Source organism: Meriones unguiculatus, chromosome 7 (assembly GCF_030254825.1).
Source record: "Meriones unguiculatus strain TT.TT164.6M chromosome 7, Bangor_MerUng_6.1, whole genome shotgun sequence".
NCBI classification, from domain to species: Eukaryota; Metazoa; Chordata; class Mammalia; order Rodentia; family Muridae; genus Meriones; species Meriones unguiculatus.
The window spans coordinates 108,699,135-108,722,576 of record NC_083355.1 but is presented as its reverse complement, the minus strand read 5'-3'; the positions used below and the strand labels follow the sequence as shown (position 1 = coordinate 108,722,576).

The 23,442-nt window shown below is 51.7% G+C and overlaps 1 protein-coding gene across 2 annotated transcripts in view; it reads left to right on the top strand.

Annotated features, from left to right (window-relative positions):
• Positions 1-23,442, top strand: part of Asb2 (ankyrin repeat and SOCS box containing 2) — a 34,634-nt gene that overhangs the window by 2,607 nt on the left and 8,585 nt on the right. The window contains exons 2-7 of one of the 2 annotated variants that reach the window (XM_021649441.2): positions 7,187-7,463; positions 14,302-14,406; positions 16,451-16,617; positions 17,404-17,559; positions 19,062-19,307; positions 21,914-22,085. In XM_021649441.2, coding sequence (XP_021505116.1) covers positions 7,258-7,463; positions 14,302-14,406; positions 16,451-16,617; positions 17,404-17,559; positions 19,062-19,307; positions 21,914-22,085 — 1,052 coding nt within the window. In that variant the 5' untranslated portion in view covers positions 7,187-7,257. Of the gene's footprint in view, positions 1-7,186; positions 7,464-13,496; positions 14,407-16,450; positions 16,618-17,403; positions 17,560-19,061; positions 19,308-21,913; positions 22,086-23,442 lie in introns of those variants that run through there. The other variant, XM_060388094.1, reaches the window with a different exon arrangement.

Here is a 23,442-nt window from a genome sequence, read left to right as displayed (position 1 = left end):
AGAATCTCTGGCTGCCTAGAGAGGGGGAAGTGGCCCACCCATCACCGTCACTTCAGGCTGCTGGCAGATGGCAGAGCTTGGCATTTCTAGAGTCTAGGCAGAAACTGGGTCAGGGCCCTGGAATCCTGTGTCTAGCCCTGTGGACTGAGCCCCACAGATGTGTCTGTATGCAGTGGGAGGATAGAACCTGGGACGCTGGCCAATCTCGACAAGGCCAGGGGAGGGGCCTCCACCCTGGCATCTGAGACAAAGGTGAGCCCTGGCCTGGAGAGACAACTTAGGGGCTGCGGCGGGGTGGGGGTGGGGGTGGGGTGGGGTGGGGGGTGGGGTAGGTGGTGGGTGGGTGGGGTTGGGTAAGAGGAAACCAGGCTCCCTGGAGTCCTCATAGCTCCTGCTCACAGGCAACGCCTCACCTTGGGTGGCCTTTAGCTCTGCAAGGGTTCTTGAGAGCACACTATTCTTTCGAGAGTGTTCTTTAGAGCATAGTATTTGCCACAAACCCCGGACATTTTTTTTCTTTCTGCTTTTCTCCCCTCATCCCTTCCTCACCCTCTTCCTTACTGTCTTTAAGAAGTGGTTTTCTCAATGTACCCCAGATGGCCTCCCCCACCCCCACCAAATAAATTACCAAGATGTCTTTTTAGGATTCCAGGTGACATGAGAGAGTCACTCAGATTGGGACCAGCAAAGATAAGGCAGGGTGTTTTATTCCAGATGAAGCCTCAGTTTCCCCTTTCTGTAAATAATCCTCTGGTCTGATGGTGGGGTGAAGGCAGAGTTAGCTTTGGATAGGACCAACTCCTATTGGGACCTCTCTGCGCCTCAGTTTCCCCTTCACACAAAGGGAGAAGAGTCCTGTATGGTGGTGTTGACTGCACTCTCTAACCCTGAGCAGATCATATCACTCCTCCCCCACACAACCACTGACCAAGCCTGAGATTCCCCAAAGCCTTGACGACCCAAGACACAAGCTTGGCTGAGACCAGTATCCTGGCTCTGAGACTAGCGGCTGAGCCTGCTGCGCTTAGAAGCTTCGAGGCCTGTTATATGTGCTTTTCCTGGAGAGACACCAACAAATGTCAACTCACTCCAGCTAGGCCTCTGACCACAGTAGTCCAGCTTGGCCAACCAGTGAGTCATTTACAGAGCATGGGTGACGGACAGGTCACTTACAGGCATGTTGTGGGTGACCCCAAAGCAGCTGCACCACCAGAAAGTCTCACTCTAGCCCGGACTCCCCCATTGCTGCATAGAGGGAGTCTGCCTGCTGTTAACCCTCCGCAATCTAAATGCTCTAGCACAGCGGGTCTCAACCTCCTTGATGCTATGGCTCTTTAACGTAGTTCCTCATGTTGTGGAACCACACAACTATTTCCATGGCTACTTCGTAACTGTAATTTTGCCACTGTTATCAAGCATGAACATCTGCGTTTTCCAGTGGTCTTTGGTGATCCTGTGAGAGCGTCATTTGACCCCAAGGGGCCATGACATACAGGTTGAGAACCTCTGCTCTAGCACCTCCTGGGCAGCTTGGACAGGGTTGTATACACATGGGAGGAAGGATAAGGGGGTTGACTCGGTAGCTCAGATGAGGGTCACCCCCTCTTCTATGAAGGAAGGTCAACAGACTGGGTCTTGAGGACCTCTTGCAAGTAATCTCAGCTCCTTTGAAGAAGATGATCAAACGGCTGTTACCCTGGGAGGACAGAGCTCTCTAAAAAGGCGCTGACACCAGAGGCCCTTCGACCCTTCCTTGCCTTGGTGGCTTAGGTGAGAAATGCCCCCTATGGGCTTATGAATTTGAAGACTTGGTTCCTGGTTGGTGGCGCCGTTCGGGGCAGGACTATGGGAGGCGCAGCTGTAAGGAGGAAGTATGTCTCTCTGGGGGTGGGCTTGGAGAGCCCAAAGCCCTACTTCCAGTTTGCTCTCTGTTTTGTGCTTGTATGCCTGCTGTAGGGTGCTGTGCTTCCCTGCCATGATGGACCCTTATCCCTCTGGACCTGTAAGCCAAAACAAACTTTCTCTCATAAGTTGCTTTGGGTCATGGTGTTTCATCACGGCAACAGAAAAGCAACTAATACCCTTGTCAAAGATCCACCCTGGGGTTTTGACCTGGGCTTTACCTTAGCCAGGGCAGCAGTACAGATGAGAAGGACGAGGCGAAGAGTCACTTACAGGAACCCTTGCCATTCCCCTCGGTATTTAGGGCTAGGGAGCCTGATGAAAAAGGGAACAGGTAGATGTGCTCTTGGCTGCTTACATTCTGGGCCTCAGCCTCCCCACCTGTACAATAGGAAGGGAGTATTCCCTGGGCACTGCTCTGGCTTGCTTTTCTGTTGCTGTGATAAAGAGATTGAGTGAAAGCAACTCAGGTGTTGTGCTGGGGATCAGGGGCGGGGAGGGGGTAGGGAGCACTTGTTCGGCTTATACTTCCACATCTCAGTCCAGTATCGAGAGAAGCCAGGGCAGGAGCTCAAGGCAGGAACCCAAAGGCAGGAACTGAAGTAAGCATCATGGAGGAAGACAGGCTTGCTCAGCTTTCCTATACAGCCCAGACCCACTGGCTCAGGGGTAGCACCGCCCACAGCGGGCTATGCCTTCCTTCATAATTAAATGTCCATGGGCCAATCTGATGGAGGCCCTTAACTGTGAGTCCCTATTCCCAGGTGTCTCTACTTTGTGTCAAGTTGACAGAAACTAACTCACCCAGGAGCAGAGGTCAAAGGATTTTGCCTAGGGCGGTGGTTGAGCACAATTCAGGGTGGTCCATAGACACAAGCACGGTTGCTATTGTGCCAGTTTAGAGCATGAGGACAGGGCAAGGAGAGCAGACCTCCATGTTTCCCATGAGCCATTGCTGGAGAATGAAGAGTTGTGATGGTTGATGGAACATTGCAAAGAATAAAACTGCATATCGTGGTAGGAGGGGACAAGAAACAACCCTTCAACTCCCTGCTTCCTCCTCAGCCCAAGCAGTCTGTTTTCAAGATCACCTGGGGTTAAGGGGCTTGGGACATTTGGGAGACCCTGAAACTTTCATAATAAATAGGTACTATGTATGTGTGAGTGTTACATAGTTGTTCTTATGCGTCTGCCGGGATGGGTTCCTGGAACCTGTGGGTAGAAAAGTCCAAGGTGCTTGGGACCCGCACACATCTTCTGTCACTCATTAAAACCATCACTGGATCACCCATAGCCCTCAACAAAGGTAGTTGTTACTTTCTTCCTTTGTTCAGGGAATAAAGACAGGAATAATGTTTATACGTGTTCAAGTAATCATATCTACACATTACTTGAACATTTTTTCTATTTTTGAGCTTCAGTTGGTTGAATGCATAGATGCGGAACCCACAGATTCAGAGAGCTGACTGTACATAGATACATACATGGATGTATATAATATAGTATATATTACAAGAAGGATCATATTACATGATTCAAACTACAAACACGGTTATAAGTATAAATTTTTTATACACACACACACACAGTGTACACTTACAGACAATCTTTCAAAACTGCAAAGTCTTCATTCTTGACCCTTGCCTCTCCTAAAACCTTAAAAAGCAGCAGGAGGGGTGTTGGGGAAACAATTCAGTAAGTAAGGTGCTTGGCTTGTGTGTGTACAACCATGAGAGCTGGAGTTGGGATCCCCAGAACCTATGTGAAAACCAGGCAGGCACGGTGGCTGCCAGTAATTTCAGCACACAGAAGGCAGAGCCAGGGACCCCTAGGGCAAGCTAGCTAGCCCTGAGTTCATCGAGAGGCTCTGTTTCAATCAATCAAATCGAGACCCCCGATGTCACCCTCAGGCCTGCATGCACACACTCACACACATTCACCTCAACTGTACCCATCTCTCTCTCTCTCTCTCTCTCTCTCTCACACACACACACACACACACACACACACACACACACGATGTGTCTCAAACAACAACAAATATGAGTGTGTGTGTGTATACTGGTGGCAAGGGAGCCTTCTCTTTGGTTGGCAGTGCCACACTGAGGTGACGCCTGGCCCAGAGCCATGGCCTTTCTCAGGAGCACAGCAAGGCAGCCCACCCTCCACACTCATGCTCCAGTGGCTACGTGACCCCAAACAGTGCTTGCCCCGTGCCCTGCACCATCCTGCAACCCAAGAAACCCCTCAGGACCCCCACGGTCACCGAGCCTGGGACTGGAAGGAGAAGGGAAGCCAGGCAGGTGGTCCTCCAAGGTCTAAAACAGCTAGAGGGTGGAGGGGCTAGGGGGAAGAATGGACACCAGGCCTGCATCAGGCCTGATGAGAGCAGACATGGAGTCCACAGCTCTGACTGGATCTTGCCTTGACGCACTGCTCAGCAGACATGGGGCCAGCTTAGGCACTGACCCTCTCTTTTCACTGAAAGAGCAGGATGCCTTGGGGAGTCCTTTCACTTTGGCCCTCCCTCATTTTAAATGGAGGAAACCTAGGAAGAAGGTAAGACAATCAGACAGCCTTTCTGAAAACTGCCAGCCAGGGCAGGTCCTGAATGGACAGGAATAGGTGAAGGCTGCTTCCAGGGAGATTTAAGTCATATTCAGATTTTTTTCCAGGCTCTGGATGTGTGTCAGATGAGGTCTCTACATTTGCCATAATATCATGCGTCGTGCGTACTGCATACAAAGCCACAGGCAGAGCTGTTAGCATCTGCTTTACAGACAGGACAGGAGTCCTGCTCTGTACGGTGAGGAGGTTGCAATCCCTGACATGGCCAGCAGATGGTAGCATAAGGCTAGAGCAGGCAGCAGGGGGTCCCCAGTCCAGAAACCAGCTGGCCTTCCAGGGAATTAAACCTTATTCTGATTCTCCTGTTCATCCTCCTGCACTTATTAAATATGTATCGTCTGCCTGACCTTTGGTTAGGTCCTGGGCTTTTGACAGGAATGTGAAACTATTTCATGAATGCTATAGGCTGGTAAGTCCATTGCAAGCAATCCAGACGGCAAGCCTTCCAGAGGGCAGCTGCGAACCGACCTTTTCAGCTCCACTGTGAACACAACACATCTCCCCTCACACCTGACCCAGGTCCCAGAGGGGCTGGGTGCAAGAGGATGGCTGCCTTCCGGCCATGCCCACTCTGCCACAATTCTTCACAGGACACCCAGGGTGTGCTCTCTCGATGTGGCCCCTCGCACAGCACACAATTGCACACAGGAGGCCCAGGGAGTAGAAGGAGAGAAGGCTCATCCTTCAGTGCTCATCCTTCTAGCCCTCATCACAGCCCCTAGCGACCCCACGTTCTCTGCAGTGACCCCCACACACTTTCCGGCACTTAGAACGGTTTCTACCCTTTTCATTTGAGCCATGTGGGGTCAGGGGAAGTTGTGTTACTTTAGATCTGAATTTGAACCCGTCGGCATTAGTGAAGTCAATGCCTCTTGGTGTTTTGGCTGTGGGCCATTTGGATGTCCTCTCTGAGAAGTGCTGGGCTGGTCTCCTGGGTACCAGTTAGCTGGAGCCACAAGAACGCCACATCGCAAATCGGCCCTTAGACTAAGCATCGGTAGCCAAGGTCCACACCTGAAGGTGGGGGAGACTCTAGGAGCTATCGGCAGGCTGGGGCTGGGGGCTGCAGCATGAAGGTTCTTACTCATTTGAGGATAGCTTGGGGTGGGAGTGGATCTTGACCTCTCACTGCCTGGCAGGGGGCTCTCACTGACTGCTGGGTGGGAGCTTACCTACCCTCAGGAGTCTGATGAATCCTTTCTGGAGCTCAGGCTACTAGGAAGCAGGTCTCACAGGAAATTCCCCTTTCCCCTGGGCATGACAGAAGGAACCTCTCATGTGCCTGTTGTGTTGTGCCCATCAGCTTCCTCCGAAGGGCTTTGGCCCAACATCCGAGGGAAAGGAGAAGGATGTCTGCCTCTGGGGAAAAGGGCACATATTTGCCCGACTGGAATAATGGCACTTGGACCCGGTGTGTGTGTGTGTGTGTGTGTGTGTGTGTGTGTGTGTCGATTTTTTAAAGACCTCATGTGACTTGAATGCTCAGCCAAGGCTGAGAACCACTGACCTGCAGTCACGCTGCTGCAAGCCAGGAAATATTACAGGTTGGCCTGATTGGATCCCATTTGCTGAAAGAGCGTCACGCAGCCTGCCCCTGTCTCTCTGGGGCATTTGTATTTTTTTTAGGAGAGAGCCCCTGTAACGAAACTGGTGTAACGGCTGGCTTTCACTAGACCATGCAGCCCCAGGCATGAGCCCGTGTCTGACTCATCCGCAGCATTCTCAGCCCTCCCACTGTGAAGAGCAGTCTTGATGTGCCAGTGTGGAACACAGCTGCAACTGGATGGGAGGAATGTGCTCGACACAGTGTGGGCTCATGAGGCAGGATTCCAGATGTCGAGATCTTTGTGTCCCCAGAAGAGAGCCTGACCCAGAGTAGCTGCACAAGAAATAATCTCCCAGTTAATGTATGCAGGCATATGTGAATAGGTAGATAGACTTCCTGGAGTGGAAATGGTGAGTGGGTAGTTATCTGCATAGATAGCTTTAAAAGGGAGTGGGTGGGTGGCTGAGGGGGTGAACAGATAGAGGGGTGGGTGATGGACAGATAGGAGATGGTTGGATGGATGTCTGGAAGGCGAATGACGGTAGATGAAAAAGTTGAGTGGTCGAGGGCATGGACTGTTCGGTGGGTAGGAAGATGGGGGATGGGTGTGATTGCTGGATGTTTGGGCATGTGGGCCGATAGGAGGGCGAGTGGGAGAACGGAAGGAGGGTGGGTGACCGTAGCTGTGGGAGGGTTGACAGAGGCACAAGAGGCTGATGGTTTGAAGGATAGGTGAACATGTGTGTGAGTGGGTGGCTGTGTAGATGGATAAATGTTTAGACGGATCCCCTGACCAAATGAATGAATTTAAAAAGAAGATAAAGAGTGAGGCGGAGACGGTCCTGTGGTTAAGGCTCTTGATATTCATGCAGAGTACCCAGGATGGCTCCTAGCACACATATCAAGCGGTGTGCAAGCACCTGCATCTCTCCCTGTGGGACATCTGGAGGCTTCTTCTGGCCCCCGTGTGTCTCCTCCCTCAGGTGTACATACTGACATGCAGGTGCAGGTGCACATGTTTAAAACGCGCAGTTGCACAGCCCTCCCTGTGGGGGAACATGGTTGCCCTGTGGACCACGCAGTGACTGGAGGGTTTTGGCTTCCCCACAGGGATTTGTCACCTCCTGTGCACTTGTTGCTGCTGGGTCTCTCTTCTGGAGACTGGAGGAGAGGCGGCCAGGATGGCGACCGAGATCACCACCCGGGGCACACAGCGTGCCATTGGGCATGAGGAACTCAGCCTGTACAGCAGCTTGAGTGAGGAGGAGCTGGTCCAGATGGCCATTGAGCAGAGCCTGGCAGATAAGACTCGGGGCCCAACCCCTGCTGAGACCGCTGCGTCCTCTCAGACCAACCACCAGCCAGGCCATTTCCACACATGGGCCAGGTAAGCGAGGCGAGGCTAAGGAAGTGATAGGTGTCTCAAATACTTCTGACCTGAAGTTTGTGGACTCCATGAGCTTGGAATGGATGCTCTCTCAGGCTGATCCCATTTGTTTCCATTTTTAAAAGTCTCTTAGGGACCTGCTAAGTAGTTTCTATGTAGAGGAAACCGAAGCCTCAGGCTGACTAACTGGTCACTGGGTCACCGGGGTAGGGACTTGGAATTGACTAGCTCCAAAGCCCAGGCCTGGCCTGGCCTGACTAACTTACACTTGAATGCAGGGGACTGCTGTTCGGTGGGCTAGTGCTTCTAGCTCTGCCTGGGCAGCGTCTACAGGAAACACACCTGCAAGGCAAAAGGCATCTGCCTTGCGTCTTCATCCTGCTTCGTCTCCCCACCTCTCTTCCTCTCTAAGAACCTCACCTTCCCAGCTGCTGGGCTTTCTAACATTATGACCTGAGGCCACGTGAAAAGCCACAGACACGGTCCATGGGGCCGCCTAAATAGTAGAAGAAACAAGTGAAACTTTACATCATTTTATAAAAATTAATTTGTGTGTGTGTGTGTGTGTGTGTGTGTGAGACAAGGTCAAAGTACATAGCTCAAGTTGATCTGGAACTCACTTGTGCAGCCCACCCTAGCCTCAAAGTTTCAATGCCTTGGCCTCCCCGTGGCTGAGAAACCAGGCATGAGCCATGAGGACTCACATTTTATGTATATTTTATTTCTTTTTTTTTAAAATTAACCTTTTTTATATTTATTTGTTTATTTATTTATTTTCAATGCAGTTTATTCAGGAACCTTGAACAATCATCTGACCCTGGGGAAAGCCAGCCCACAGCTTAAATAGCCTCTGGGTAGCCAACCCCAGCGTGCCACGCGGGCAATGCAGATAGGTCCACATACATGGAAGCAAGCCAGATCAGCCTTAGCCAAATGTGGAGTTGTTTGTGACAGAGAGCACTCACCATCGGGAAGGTGGAAGGCGGAAACCAGCTCCATCTTTAAGGCACGGCATTTTGCAGCTCTCTACAGTTCCCCCTTTTTGTTTCAGACAAGAGTAGAGGTCTGATCTCTGATTATATTTTATTTCTAAATGTCATCATTTCTGCCCATTGCCAATATAGAAATTATACATGAAGAGCCAGTGAGATGGCTCAGTGGGTAAGGGGGCTTGGTTCCAGGCGTGATGACGTGAGTTCATCCCTGGTACCTACCTAGCAAAAGGAAAGAACCAACAAGTTGTCCTCTGACCTCCACATGGGTACTGCAGCATGTATGTGCCATACACACACACACATAAAATAAATGTTTAATTATCTCTTGCCAAACATTTAAACTCATGTGTATTTCACGCCCCCAGCAGCCACGTTCCAACTGCTCTTTAGCTACATGTGACCAGTGGCTGCCAGGTTAGACAGTACTGATCTAGGGACATCTTCTTTGCAGGGGCAGCCAGAAAGGTAGTTGGCATTTGTTCTTCAAATGCTTTTAGGAAAGACATATAAAAACTGTGAAGATGCTTTTGCTGCCCTACTCAACCCCAGCCAACATTGTGTGTGTTAGAGGTGGGGCAGAGAGGGGACAGTGGTTGCTATGATGAGTGGTATCTATGTGACTGTGGGCCAGGGGCCTCAAATCTCAGTGATCCCAGCATCCAATGACCCCTATGTGACCTTGGCCTTGGGAAAGTCCCTTGCTCCCTCAGAAGTTCTGCTTCTTTGTCTAACAACTTTAAGGTACAGATTTTGCTAATGTGAGCTGGAGTAGCCATGACTCCTAAGTGGAAGATGAGCCATCTCAGTCCTGTACCTTTACTGGGTTCACAACCATCAGCCTTTATACCACGTCACGTTGCTCTTTGCTGGTGTTAATTCATCTGCATCCAACAGGCCGGGCCAAGGCCAGAGATCCCTGTTCTGAGAAGCCCTTCCACAGTGATAGCAGGCAGGCTCCTTAGGCAGTGAGGAGGAGAACAAGGCCTTCAGACCCTGACCACATCCCATTGGGGCCTCAGAAACTCTGTGCAGGGACTTGGCTCATTTGGTTCCTGTTTTGACTGGTTCCTCTGAAGTCAAACACAGGTTCCTCTTTCTCAAGAGAGGACCAGCTAGACAGAGACAGAGAGGGGACAGCTACAGGAGCCACACATTGCTGAGTGCCTGAAGCCTCCTCTGCACCTCAGAACCCCTCCTGGGGGGTCCTCAGAACTGAGAGTGTTGAGTTGCCTCCTTCTGTGAGATAAGGAGATAGAAACACACTGGGACACTTACATCTGTCCGGACTTGTGGGTCCCATTTGAAATGAAACTGCTTGTCCAAGGTCAGGCAGCCTTTGTCTGGATTTTACATCACCTTCCTACCCGCAGAGGTCTTGGGTCCCCACAGACCCATGACCAGAACCAGAAGTTAGAGGGAGTACAGGACCTAAGAGCCCCGCTCATCTCTATCTTTGGATATTACAATATCTATCAAATAGATCCAGAACATCACCCAGGCTCCAGGGGCCTCCTTTTCAACCACTGGGTCTCAGATTAGCTATCCCTTTATCAGTGAGTCCTGCCTCAACCACTCTTTGCCGTCCCTTCCCAAAATGGTAGCAGCTGAAACTCACTCATCTTGCAGTATACTTTTTGTCTTCTCTTTTTCTTTTGGTGCAGGGCATGGAACCCAGGCCCTTGCTAGGCAAGCTCTTCACACCCCAGCTTCCCACCGCCCATGTAGTCCTCTTGCAAAAGACAAGTGCAATGAGGCAGGTTAGAGCCTTCCCCATACCCTGTAGCTCGAATTCACTTCCCTCTGTTCCCTACGGGAGGAGTCCCTGGGGCCCCAACCTCATAACTGCCTCAGCTTCACAGGCCAGCCTCTGTGTCAGGGAGAACCTCCTGAGAGACATTGTTCACTGTGTCTCTGTGCCTTTGTTACTGTAGCTACCTGGTGAATATTTTTAGGAAAATAAACACTTCAAAACCAAGAACATACTTTGGCGATGTAATTTGTCATTGTCTTTAAAAGGAAGTGTGGGGTCCCAGGAATAAAAACATAGGAGGATCCCCCAAACAAAACACAAGGTCTCTTTTTAGGGCCATCTCCCCACAATCTGGTGAAGGGACAAAATTAAACAGTTGTGCCAAGCCTGGACCCTGAAAGCCCCCAAGAAGCATACCCTGCTCGCTATCCAATCGGGAAATGGGGTCCATATACCCCTGAAGCAGAGAGCCAGAGGTTACTGTGAGGGGACCAGCAGAGAGCAACTAGAGCTGGTTTTTAAAGCCTTCAAATGCCTGCATTTTACTGAAGATTGCTCTTCCCAGAAGACCAAGGAGGAAAACATATCCCAGACTTGCTTGGGATAGCAAGCATGGCTGTCGATGATTCCAGTCAAGCCTCAGCCTGTGCTGGGTCCATCCTGGCACCAGGTCAGGCCCTCCCTGTGCTTGCAACCTGAAGAACGCAAAGGCTGAAGGTGCATGCAAACCCTGAGCAGGACAGGCTCAGTAGCGATGTGTCTCAGGGCATTGGGGGAGGTGCAGAAAAGCCCTACCTGGACCTCTTTCAGGTCACAACCTGTAGCCACATCCCACGGAAGCATGTTCCTCTCAACCCAGATGACTCAGCCCAGTGGTTGGCTCTGCTGGGAATTCCCCTGCCGCAGACAGCAGAGGGGAAGTGGGGCCTTCTACTTTGCTTTGAAAGCACAAAAGTCCTTTGGCTTCTAGTCCAGCCCGAGACTAAGAGCTTGGGCACTGTGAGCAGCCACCCAGCTGACCCCAGGACCAAGGTCATGCACCCCAATTTCGGTGCTCTTAGAACGAGTCCTCCTGCCTTGATCTCAACCCCTCCCTGAAGCTCTGTGGGTGTGTGACCTTGTCACACACCTGTGGCCTCTGAGCACTTCAGGATCCAGAAAAATATGTGATTTAGCAATCTGCAATCCCACTCCTTGACACCAGGCTTGGGGCAGAGCCAGGCAGGCACAAGGAGGAACCCATCACGGCTGCCTCTTCATCTGATGAATCGGCAACGGCACACCCCTCTGCCTCGGAAGGTGGCAGGAGGGTGCTTGGAAGGGCTCTGAGAAGTTTGTCTTGCACAGTGGTGACCTGTGACCCTGACCACATCATTGCACCATATCAGCCTCAGCTCGTCACCTCAGCTACCCTCATTGCTGTTATCACGTCACTGGGACTGGTCCCTCTTTTAGGTGGATGTGGCAGCTTTTACTAGTGTGTATCATCTTGCTAACATTTTACTGGTGTGTATTATCTTGCTAAAATTTGAACGGTAGCTAGAGTCTAGAGGCTACATGGACCAGAAATCCCAGGGCTTCATGGAGAGCCCAAACCTGCTGAGTACAGAGATAGCCTGGCTGAAGCTGCTTCCCTAGGGCCAAGAGGAAAGAGGGGAACATGGGGCCTTTGCAAACAGGCCAGGTGAGACAAGCTGTGCACATCCTTATTCAGGCTGATAGCTCTTGGCTCTGTGTCACACTGAGCGTCTTCAGCCACATTGGCAGTGATGTACTCTGGTCCTGACCTCACTTTGCAAGTAAAGAAACTGAGGCACAAAGTTGAATATGAGGAAGAGCCTTATACATTCAAAGGCACAGAGACAGTGTGGAGGTCATGGAGCAGAAGGGAGGTTTAGAAGGCAAGAAGAAGCCCAGGCCCCGGAGAATGGAGAAGTCTTAGCTGTCTGGTCCTCAGCTCTATTCACCTGCTATGTGGGATCCTAGGCAGTCCCCACTCTCAGCTCGCTCATCTGTAAAAGGAGACAATATTTAACGCCCACATTAAGAAGAACAGAAAATTGCATCAGGTGTAGGACATAGCTTGGAGATGTGTGTGGAAGGATGTAATGAGTTGGGGGTGGAGAAGGGGTATGGAGGCAAGAAACACAAAGGTGGCCAGGCCTGCTTTGAAGCAAGCTTCCTCTTCACTTCTCACCCCTGGCCCTCTCCTCTGCACCACAGCCTGGCTTTGCTGAGGCCCTGCCCTGTCCTACAAGGTCAGGATCCTTCCCAAGGTGCTCAGTACAGCACCTGTACCCCACGGGGTACCAGGGTCAGAATGATATTCCAAATCCCAAACACAGTCCCCCGCCCCAGTGTCCAGGCAGCAAGGTGAGGAGTGCTTGGTATCAAGGTTGATCTGCTAGAAGAAAAGCGGCTAATTCTGCCACCCCTGCAGCCCCAGCCAAGGACAGAATGGCTGTCACATCTTCATCAGCCCTTCTGGGGGATGAGGACTGAGGCTCAGTATAGTGAAAACGAAATGAAGCATGGACCTGAGTCAAGTTCCATCTGTGTCTATGTTAGCTGTCTTTCTTTCACCTCAGGCAATAAAGCTCAAGAGACGTGGCTTAAAGGAGAAAGGATTTATTCGGGGCCCACTGTTTCAGAGGTTCCAGTCCATGGTCATTGTCATAGGCCCAAGGCGCAGCAGAACATCATGGCGGTGGAAGCATGTGGCTTAGGAGGCTGCTTGTTTCATAGTAGCCAGGAAACAGTGAAAGAGGAAGACAGGGGCCGAGGGCCCATTCTTTTTGACTGGGTCCCAGGTCCTATATTTCTACCACCTCCTTACAATGCCATCAGTCCTTATTTCATTTCTGTTGCTATGATAAAAAAATATTCTGTTAAGAGCAACTGAGGAGAAAAAGCTTACAATCCCAGGTTCTAACCCACCTCTGTGGGAAAAATCGCAGCAGCAGGAGCCTGAAACATCTAGTCACATCATAGCGGCAGTTGAGAGCAGAGAGTGTGCATACGTGCTTGCGCTCACCTTGAATTCCCTGCTCTTGCACAGCTCAGGACCTCTTGCCTAGAAAATGGTGCCACCCACAGCGGGCTTGGTCTTCATTTAATTAAGACAGCTCCCACAGACATGCCCAGCGGTCAACCCAATTTAGACAGACTCATTGAGATTCTGTCCCCAGCTGATCCCAGGCTGTGCCAAGTTGACAATTAAAGCTACCTGTCACACCACACATTTTTGAACCAGTCAGCAGATCAAAATCCAAGGATGAGAACAGAGTCCTCTTGATCCAGTCACTTCCCCAAGCCACACCATTGATCACTACTATACTGGGGACAAGCCTTCAACACATGAGCCTCTGAGGGACACTATTCTCTAGAAGAGCTAAGCATTTCATACTGGCGTTGGAGACAGGGGCTGCCCTCTTCCCGCTATACAGGTAGGAAAAGTAAGATGGAAAATGAGCTTGTCTGCAGGTCAAGCAAGAAGCATCTGAGTTTGAAACCCTGTCCAACCTTCTGTCCAAATCCTTTTGCTGTACCTTCTAGACTGCTGGGTCCCAAGAGGACCATGGGGTACACAGTCCTCTCACGAGAAGCCAGCAAGGTGAGGTAGACGGCTCACATGGATTAGCTTCTCGGACTGGCCTTCCCGTTCCCTTGCCTCTCCAGGAATCTCTTGTCCAGCCCCACTGAGACCCCCATATCCTTTCATCCTGATGCCTGCCACCGACCACTTCTCACATCCTCCCCGGTGAAGAATGTCACCTTGCTTCATATCTGCGCCCTTGTGGTTGGCTGGGCAGGGGGGCGGTGGGGGCGGGGGTGAGGTTAACCTCATTGTTGTCTTATATGGTCATTTAAATCTCCAAGGGCTTCCTCCAAGGGCCAAAAATAATCCAGAGACACAGCAGCTGTGTCCAGCACACAGAGAGGACCTGGCCATCTGCTTTGGTTCAGAGCCCTGTGTCTGTCTGTCACTTCAACTCTCTCCCGGCTCACCCTCCATCCTTCCTGCCTCCAGCATGACCCGATTCTCCTATTCGGAGTACTTTTCTCTCTTTCACTCTGGCTCTGTACCCTCCAGGTCCTCCTCTTCTCCCGAGAGCCCACCGACCCGTGCACCCCTGGGCCTGTTCCAAGGGGTCATGCAGAAGTACAGCAGCAACCTGTTCAGGACCTCCCAGACAGCGTAAGTGATCCCCTCCCCCAACCTGGTCCAAGACCATCGAGTTCACACCTCCAACTGGAGCAGCAGGGAGAGGGGCAGGTTTGTAGCCATAGTTCCCTTCTAGCTATGTCCTCTAGATTCCAGTGCTCCTACCGATTAATGCCTGCTAGGAGTGGCATCCAAGCTAAGCTTGGGACTGACCCCTCAGCTATCCCCAGAGATTGTGACCTGCTGCTGGAGGAGCTCCATGGGACTCTGAATCTGGGGCCCCAGCAAGAGGCAGAGGCTCAGCAGACTAGGGGAGGGAGCTGAGGTGTTGGCTTTCACTTCTATTTATCCCTGTCTTGTGTCGCCCCACGCATGCCACCTCCCGGGTTCATCTGTGCATGTCTAAATCCCCACCCACAGTGCTTCATTTAAGTGTCAGGTGCCAAACCTCAGAGCTAATCAGAGCCAAACGAGAGGGTTCTGCCTGGGCACCGAGCTAATGGGGTATTTGGGAGCTGGTACCTCTCTCCTTTCTCTGTGCTCCAGAGTGGTCCTAGAAGCAGTTAAAAGCAAAAAAGGGACCCTTCACTGGTACCCCATTCTGTGTGGCAGAGAGGAGCAAGCAGCTGGACAGTTCTCATTCCCAGCCTCTCCAAGCCTGGCAGACACCTCATTATTCTTGGGGCTTTGGGGCTGACAAAAAACGAAACCCCAGTTCTAATTCCAGTACAGCCACCCCTGAGTGTCCACCATGAGAGAGCCTGTCCTCCCTCACCTCCCCACCCCAGCCTTCCTTCTCTGCAAGGCAGGGTTGGGAAGGACAAAATCTCCTTCCAGGGCCAGGACCAGCTTGCTGCTAGTCCTTGGTGGTTTAACCCTCCTGGCAGCCTCTCCCTCTCTGGGGTGGGGACTTTGTTTGAGCTTCTGGGGAAGCTGTCAGTGGGTGACACAGAGGGTCCCAAGATCTGTGGACCCCCAGCCAGAGAGACTTACACCGGCTGGTGGGTCCTGACAGCAAGTAGTACATAGTGGAGACCTCCCCTCACCAGGACCACAGGACCAGCCAACCCATGCCCCCTCCACTTTCAGCAGTGGCTACATACCCCATGGGTCCCTTTCTGAGACTGATGGGGGATGGTCCCGTTGCTCCTGAGTGGAACTTAAGCAGGTGGCTGTGATGGTGTTGATGGACATTCAGGATCTAGCTGGTCAGTCCCTTGTCCTTGTTGGGTCTCTGGCTTCGCCTGTATCTGCTATTAATAACCCAGAGGCTGAGAGGCAGGAGGAAGTGTCACATACTGGAGGAAGCAGCTGGTAGGGTTTGGGGGCCGGTCCTAGAGACCCTCCTCAATCCACCCCAGCTCCTAAATTCAGGATCCTAGACAGTCATGGTCCGTACTGACTTGGTAGAGAGGGGCATAGATAGGGAAAGAGGATATAGTGAGCAGACAGATGAGTAAGTGAATGGATAAATGAACAAATTGCTTTCAGTGAGTCAAACAAAAATGCCCCTCATGGTAGCCTTGAAACACTTCAGCATTTAGGAGTTTTAAACTGTGAAGGCTTCTAATTTATTAATCCTTCAAGTATTGTCATTTTGCAGCAGCTGGGAGTGGAGATAATGGATTCGATGGGCAGATGGGGAGATAGGAAGGCTGGGGTGACGGTCAAGGGAGGGCTTTTGGCAGGTCCATGCCTGGGAGCTCTTGCAATCATCCAGTCCCGTAGGTAGCTGTGCTCACTACAAAGCGGAGGGCCATCTTTGGGGAAGGCCCCTAGCCACTGCAGATGCCTCCGCAGTTGTCAGCCATTGTTAATGCCCAAGTCCCCTTGCTAGAAACAGTTTGGGTGTGACATTAGCTTCAGCCACAGAAAGCCACAGGACAGCAGAGTTCCCGCCCCAATTCTCTTGAATCCGCTGAGCCAGAGGGCACAAATTTTGGTCCCAGAACAAGCTGAATACCCAAGAAGGAGAGACCCCAGAGCAGGCACTGGCTCCTGCCCTCCAGCAGGTCCTGCCTGCCCTCAGGCCATCTGGCCCTGCCTCTGCCTACAGCTAAGCCGCTTGCTCTCACAGGGCTATGGACCCTGTGCTGAAGGCCATCAAGGAAGGGGATGAGGAAGCCTTGAAGGTCATGATCCAGGATGGGAAGAATCTTGCAGAGCCCAACAAGGAGGGCTGGCTACCGCTACACGAGGCTGCCTACTATGGCCAGCTGGGCTGTCTGAAAGTCCTGCAGCAAGGTGAGGGCCATCTCTGAAGGAACAGTAGGGGCACAGGGCTCTCTGTTGGTGTGTGTGTGTGTGTCTGTGTGTGTGTGTGTGTGGAGTGGGGCAGGCCATGTAACGGTTTCCACAAACACAGTTGCAATCACTGTGTTTCCCCTGGGGTGAGGGGTTGGGGGTGGACAGGCCTCTCCCTGTTCCTGCTCCTGCCCCTCGCCTTTCAGACAAGAGAACCTAATTCTTAGAAAAGAAAGAGGGAGGGGCTGAGTTCTGGGACAGCCACTTCCAGCTTGTTTCAGAACGTTCCAGGGGCTGATTTGGTGTGGAAAGAACCACAACTGTGCCTGTGCGCTGCCAAGGCTGCCCCACCGACTGTGGGACCTTGGGTCAGTTCCACCTCATCTATAAAGTCTATCTTTCTGTTAGGTCAGATTAGGATTGATAATGCCAACAGGCAAGCATTGCCTTGGCCATTGATTCATCCTGACTCCCACCAGCCACACCCAGAGAAAAACTTACACAGGACATCACCATTCTAACAGTGAATAAAAGGGCAAAGGAAAAATAGACACTTCAGAGCTAGGGGCTCAACTTGGGAAGGTTTCCCAGAGGAGGCAGCATCTGGCTCTATTTCTACAACCAGAAACCCAAGCAGGCCCATTCAGGACAAGATGACGGCAGTCTTGGCTTAATAGAATTCAGAGGACGTAGTTCCACACCCATCCTCAGAACCATGAGGAAGTTGGAACACTTGTGTTGGTAGAGTGGGTACCTTCCTTCACAGATTTTCTGGTCTCCCCCCAGCCTACCCAGGGACCATTGACCAGCGCACACTGCAGGAAGAAACAGCATTGTATCTGGCTGCATGCAGGGAACACCTGGACTGCCTCCTGTTGCTGCTCCAGGTGGGGGCAGAGCCTGACATCTCTAACAAATCAAGGGAGACCCCACTTTACAAAGGTGAGTCCCTTCTCATGGACCAGGAAGCCCAGAAGGTGGGCAGCTTGCAGATTGCCCCGATGAACGCACAGCTCTGAGGATCCCCCTTTGCAGAATATAGCATCCCTCCACGATGCAAGGTGCATGTTAATTAGATCTTGCATTTATGCATGGGATAGTCCAACAGTTCCTGCATGTCCTTCCCCCTGGTCAGTCCCCTGGGACTCTGAAGCCTTGGGAGGAAAAGATGTGGCATGTGTCTTTGGGCTACACCAAGCATGGGCACACACTCAGACCACAAGCACGCAGGGCCTGGTGATGGGCTGAATGGGAATGTGTGGAGGGAGGGGTTCCGGGAGTGATACCTGAGCTGAACCCCAACGGAAACCCCAACAACAGAAGCCCAGTTCTGACACTTATGAGCTGGCCAATCCTCCAGGACAGCATGGGCCAGAAGGTAGGAGAGCGAGTGCATGCCTCCACTATGTGTGTGTGAGCAAAAGCCTCCTGGCTGGCTCAGTACTTGTCCAAAGGTTTGCGCTGGCTACATCAGACAGGCCCAGAGTTGATGGACAGAGAGCCCATCACAATAGCTGGCACCTACTAAGCACTTATGTGCTGGGCAAGGCATTTTCCTTAAGCCCTTTCGCTCATCTCCACACCCAGTAAGCATTGCTAGTGTCCCCATTTTATATGTAAGGGGCGAAGGCACACCTGTGGCTTTGGCTTGGCATTCAGCACACATAATATTCTGTAGGCGTCAAGGACAAGTGAGCAGGTACCTGAACCCAATATGGAAGTATCTTCCATGAGGGCCCTTAGCCACGGGACCTCCGCTGTCCCAAAGAGCCACAGGAATCATGCAGAGTACCAGCTGTTGTCCCAAAGCCCCAGGCATCCCTCTCTTGTGTGTGGCCTCCTGTGGACCCTCCCCCAGCCTTTTCCAGGAAGGCTCTGCTATGTGGTTTTTAGAGAGAACCCCAGAGCTTAGGAGATGGAGAACTGAATCCCCCCCAAACGCCACAGGCTTGAAACACCCCCTGTGTGCGGTGCCCTCCCAGGGAAGCTTCAAGATCCGTTAATCGGCTCACATTCCTTGGTGACTCCAACCCCCTCTTTGACTCTCTAGAGAGAGCTATGGGCCAGGGCCAAGGGCACATTCGAGGTCTTTTGACAGAGGAAGCTGAAGGGGAGTTTTGAGGAGGATGAGAGAGATGGGTTGTACTCAGAAGATAAACCTGAGGTCAATGAGCAGCCTTTGTTACCTAGATTCTTCCAGCACTAGTGTCTGCTGCAACCCTGAGAAGGACGATGAGTTGGGAACATTCTAGGGGACAGAGTCTCTGGACACGACTCCCTGGGTTTGAATCCCAGTTCTGACACTTACTCTCTGTGTGACCCTGGGTCAGTCACCTACCCTTTCTGTGTTCCCGCCACGTCTCCCAGTGTGGCTGGGAGGATTCCAGCAGTCCGCGGCCGAACCTCCAGGGCCACGCTGACTGTCTTACTTCCCCCTGGGCCAGCCTGTGAGCGCAAGAACGCAGAGGCAGTGAGGGCACTGGTACAGCACCACGCGGACACCAACCACCGCTGCAACCGGGGCTGGACGGCGCTGCATGAGTCTGTCTCCCGCAATGACCTGGAAGTCATGGAGATCCTGGTGAGCGGTGGGGCCAAGGTGGAGGCCAAGAACGCCTACAGCATCACTCCTCTGTTTGTGGCTGCCCAGAGCGGGCAGCTGGAGGCTCTGAGGTTCCTGGCCAAGCATGGTGAGTGGTCACGGGGTGCAGCTGACAAGGCCCTCAGAGGTCAGCTGGGAAGGAAAGCTGTGCTGGGGTCATCTCATGGGCCCCCTCTGATCCAGGGCTCTGCAGGGCTGTGTTGAGGATTCTGACGCCAGGTTTAGTTAGGCTCAGCAGAGCTGAGGTGAGGTGCTGTTCTGGGCTGCCTATCACACACAAGCATCTTACCATCTCGGATTCAGCTCTACATCCTCCTTTCACAAAAGAGGAATCTGAGGACTGGAAAGAGGAAGTGGCTTATCTACAGAATTAGCTGTAGAGATATCTAGGTTCTTGGACTCCTGGTGCCCCAACCACTGTTCTTTCTGCCACGTCACACTGCTGGGTCAGAAAGACCTCAGATGAAGAGCACATCCTTGTTTTGCAGGTGATGAAACCAAGGACAAGGGTGGGAAAGTGATTTGTCCAAGATCACACAGTAAGTTAGTGATAGGCATGGGATTTGAACCCAGGTCATTGTCCTACCCCCCCAAAAATATCTTAATGGGAGAAATTAAAACAATCCTACTTGCACCACAATGTTTTCAGTAGCAAAGGCCTCAAGAACCTGGCTAAGAGGCTTTGTATTGTTCAAGCTCCCTTGTGGCTTCTTTTCCCTCTTGTACATTGGAGAGGTTGAGGCCATGCAGAGACCTTGGGGCTGCACTGCAACAAGTCGGTTAGGACCTACTGTGTGTCAGGCCTCCTACTAAGCATGGACCTATGATGGATAGGTAGAGTGTGGGCTAGGCACCACCCTAACCCCTGTATACACGAGGGGATTGAGGCTCAGAGAACTTAATTATTGCTCACTATGAAAGCCTGGATCCCAATCTGTGTCTGCATCTCAGCCTAGGAGAATGACCCTGGGCCTGTATTGGGACAAGAGGCCACATCCACAGTGTGTATCAGAAGAGACTGAGGCTCTTAGCCAGAGATAACTGCAATGAACACTCTGAGAACACAGGGGCCAAGGCAGGACCCTGGAGCTCAGGCCAACAGGCCATGCTGAGGGTAAGGGCACAGTGGGTGAGGAGAACTCCCCTCTCCAGGCAGCTGTCCTGTCCCCTGCTGACACTGGGACAGGGACTGCTCCCTTCATGGGGGTTGAAAGCCGGTTCCTATGCAAATATTTTCCTTGTGTGAGCAGGCTGCTTTGCTGGCAAGCCTAGGCCTGCTGGGGAGCCTGACCCTGAGGCCCAGAGGCCTGTTAACGGTGTCCCTGGACTCTCCCTCTGAGGGAAGGGCCATTCTCTTCCCCGGCTCTGTTCAGACAGCTGACACTGGCTGAGTGGTTTCTGAGCCCAGCACCATCCTTTTATACCTTGTAGCAACCATGACAGGTTAGGACCTACTGTGTGTCAGGCCTCCTACTAAGCATGGACCATGAGTCTTGGTTAATAAACAGGTAAACCAAGGCTTCTAAAAGCTACCTAAGGCTCCAGAGGTTGGGAGTCATGAAACAAAACCTTCAATGGTCCTAATAGGCCATCAAGGCCTGTGCCCTTCTCAAAAGGCCAGAGTGAGTCCCACTGCTGTTGAAAATGAAGTAATCAGAAAGGCTGGGAATGAGCAGACAGTTCTATGAGAAGAGCTGTGGTCGACACAAGCCTTTGATCTCAGCCTTCACCTCAGTGCATCTGCTTCTACAGCACGAAAGCCTACTTCCCTTTGTAGAGAAATCATGTGCACAGCAGTTTTCTCTCTCACCCCATGAGATGGAGAAGATGTAGAAGACCAAGATAAAGGCAGGCAGGCTGCCACCAGGCTTAGTGATTTCTTTCTTTCATTTTTAAATTTATTTTTAATGTTTTTAAAAAGAGAGAGAGAGAGAGAGAGAGAGAGAGAGAGAGAGAGAGTGTGTGTGTGTGTGTGTTATGTATGTGTGAGTCTAAGGACCCACAAGAGACCAGATGAGGGCATCAGGTCCACTGGAGCTGTAGTTATAGATAGTTGTGATCTAGTATGTGTGTGCTAAGAAACTGAACCCAGTGCCCTCTGCAAGAACAGTACACAGTCTTTACCACTGAGCCATCTCTCCAGTCTTTCAGTGATTCCTTAGGATGATGAAGAAAGCTGTTTCTCTCTTGTTTCTGAAAGAGAATGAAACAAATCCAGTCCTAAGGATGCCACTCAGTTGACAGAGTGTTTGCCCAGCATACAGAAGGCCCTGGGCAGGTCTCCAGCATTGCTCAAGTGTGTGCCTTAACCAACCATCAACTCCAAATCCAGCTAACAACCCCAGTGGGGTTTCCTTTGAGGAGTTTTGTGCTTAGCTGGACCTGACCCTGCTGTCAGGGCGCAGCCTAGGGCCCTTGCACAGCGAAGGCCAAAAGCCTAGCCTCCACCCTTGGACCACAGGGGTTCAAGTTTAGCTGCACATCTATGAGTGGATTATCCTGAGTCCTTTCAGGTCCTGTGCCCTGGTCTATGATGAAGAGGGTACGCTAGCTTTGACCTCCAAGCGGTTCGTGTGGATTCAGACAGTGTAGGCACGGCTTAGCACACAGCAGTTAACTCGGAGGTGGTCACAACACGGTGGCGTTGAATTATGGCAGAACTGACGGCTCCTGGCTCTGCTTCTCCCTCTCCAGGCGCAGACATCAACACACAGGCCAGCGACAGCGCATCAGCCCTCTACGAAGCCTGCAAGAATGAACACGAAGACGTGGTGGAGTTTCTTCTCTCCCAGGGTGCTGACGCCAACAAAGCCAACAAGGATGGCCTGCTTCCTCTGCATGTGGCCTCCAAGAAGGGCAACTACAGGTCAGTCCAGGCACAGCGCAACTCCCAGGGATGCTCTGTGAAGGCAGGGTGGGGCGGGACACCTGCTTTACCTGGCCAACCCATTTAATCCTCTCAAGGGCTTACTGAGGTGGAGGCCACGATGACCTCTTTTTTTATATATATAAGAAGGCTAAGATAAATAGAGGTTAGGTGACTGGTCCAAGGTCACACAGCTTGTGGGTGGCAGGAAGTCACCTGCTCCAAATGATCCAGCTACGGGAATCCCACTTAGGGAGCAGGGAGGAGTCTGAACTCATGACTGTTGTTTCGGTGGGCTGGGAGGATGCAGAGAGAACCTTCAGGGCAGCTATCAAGTAGCTGAGGATGCCCACAGCAGTGGAGAGGGACCAGTCCCTGGACACTTCCCTCTGCTTCACGGTGCTCAGGTGGGAAAAGCTCAACTTCTCCAGAGGCAATCTGTGGGAGGGAAGGTGCACCCCCTCCCCCATCACATGCACGGATGAACAGTTCACACACATTCACAACTTGATGGAAGAACATCCAGGCCTTAGCTCCATGGTGGCCCCAGTAGAAAGGAGCAATTAAGCTCCAGGGCAGAAGTCGCTGGAGCCAGCCTGCATCGGCTTATGAGAGTCCATCACAGGCGCCCTCCCAGCAACGTTTTCACTCCCCTCTTTGGTAGCATAAAATTGGCCAGAATGGGAGTTTATGCACCATGGAGAAAGCTTCTCTCTGGAACCTCCAACATCCCGCTCAACCTAGAGCCAATTGCTAAGAATTTAGCACCCACAGGGAGGGTGGGAAAGCATGCTTGGAAGTCGGGGGCAGGGTGGGGAGGATGTTGGCTGTCCTTGCAGACAGACACTGCTCATTTCTAAAGTGTGGCCTCATTGCCCAGCTGCAGTCTGCAGGTTTGCCATGATGGCCGCTTTTACCTTACAAGAAATTGACCAGGTAGCTAAGAGCCCGTGCCTCAGTGGGGCCACCCCCAGCCCTAGTACCTAAGCCCCAGAGGATAGACACTTTCTACTGGTTGGATAATTCCCAACTGTCGACCCCGGTAAGCTTTCTTTTCATTTTAGACAGCTGTCATTTGTTTTTAAAGACATTTTAAAAACTACATTTTTTTTTTTCTTAAAATGTTTTTCAAAGGAAACATTTACCACAATGGTATAGTGGGAAGATGATTTACGGTTACTAGAAAACCCATGCCATGTGACCTGGGTACCACACTGGGAAATGCTCTAACTTCTCAGGCTGGCAGAAGAAAGAGAACAGATGATGTTTAACATCATCAATAAGGCCGGGGGATGTATAGGCGAAGAGAGACATCCACAGAAGGTGAAGCAAAGGAGCCCACAAGGTCCCTCAGCGC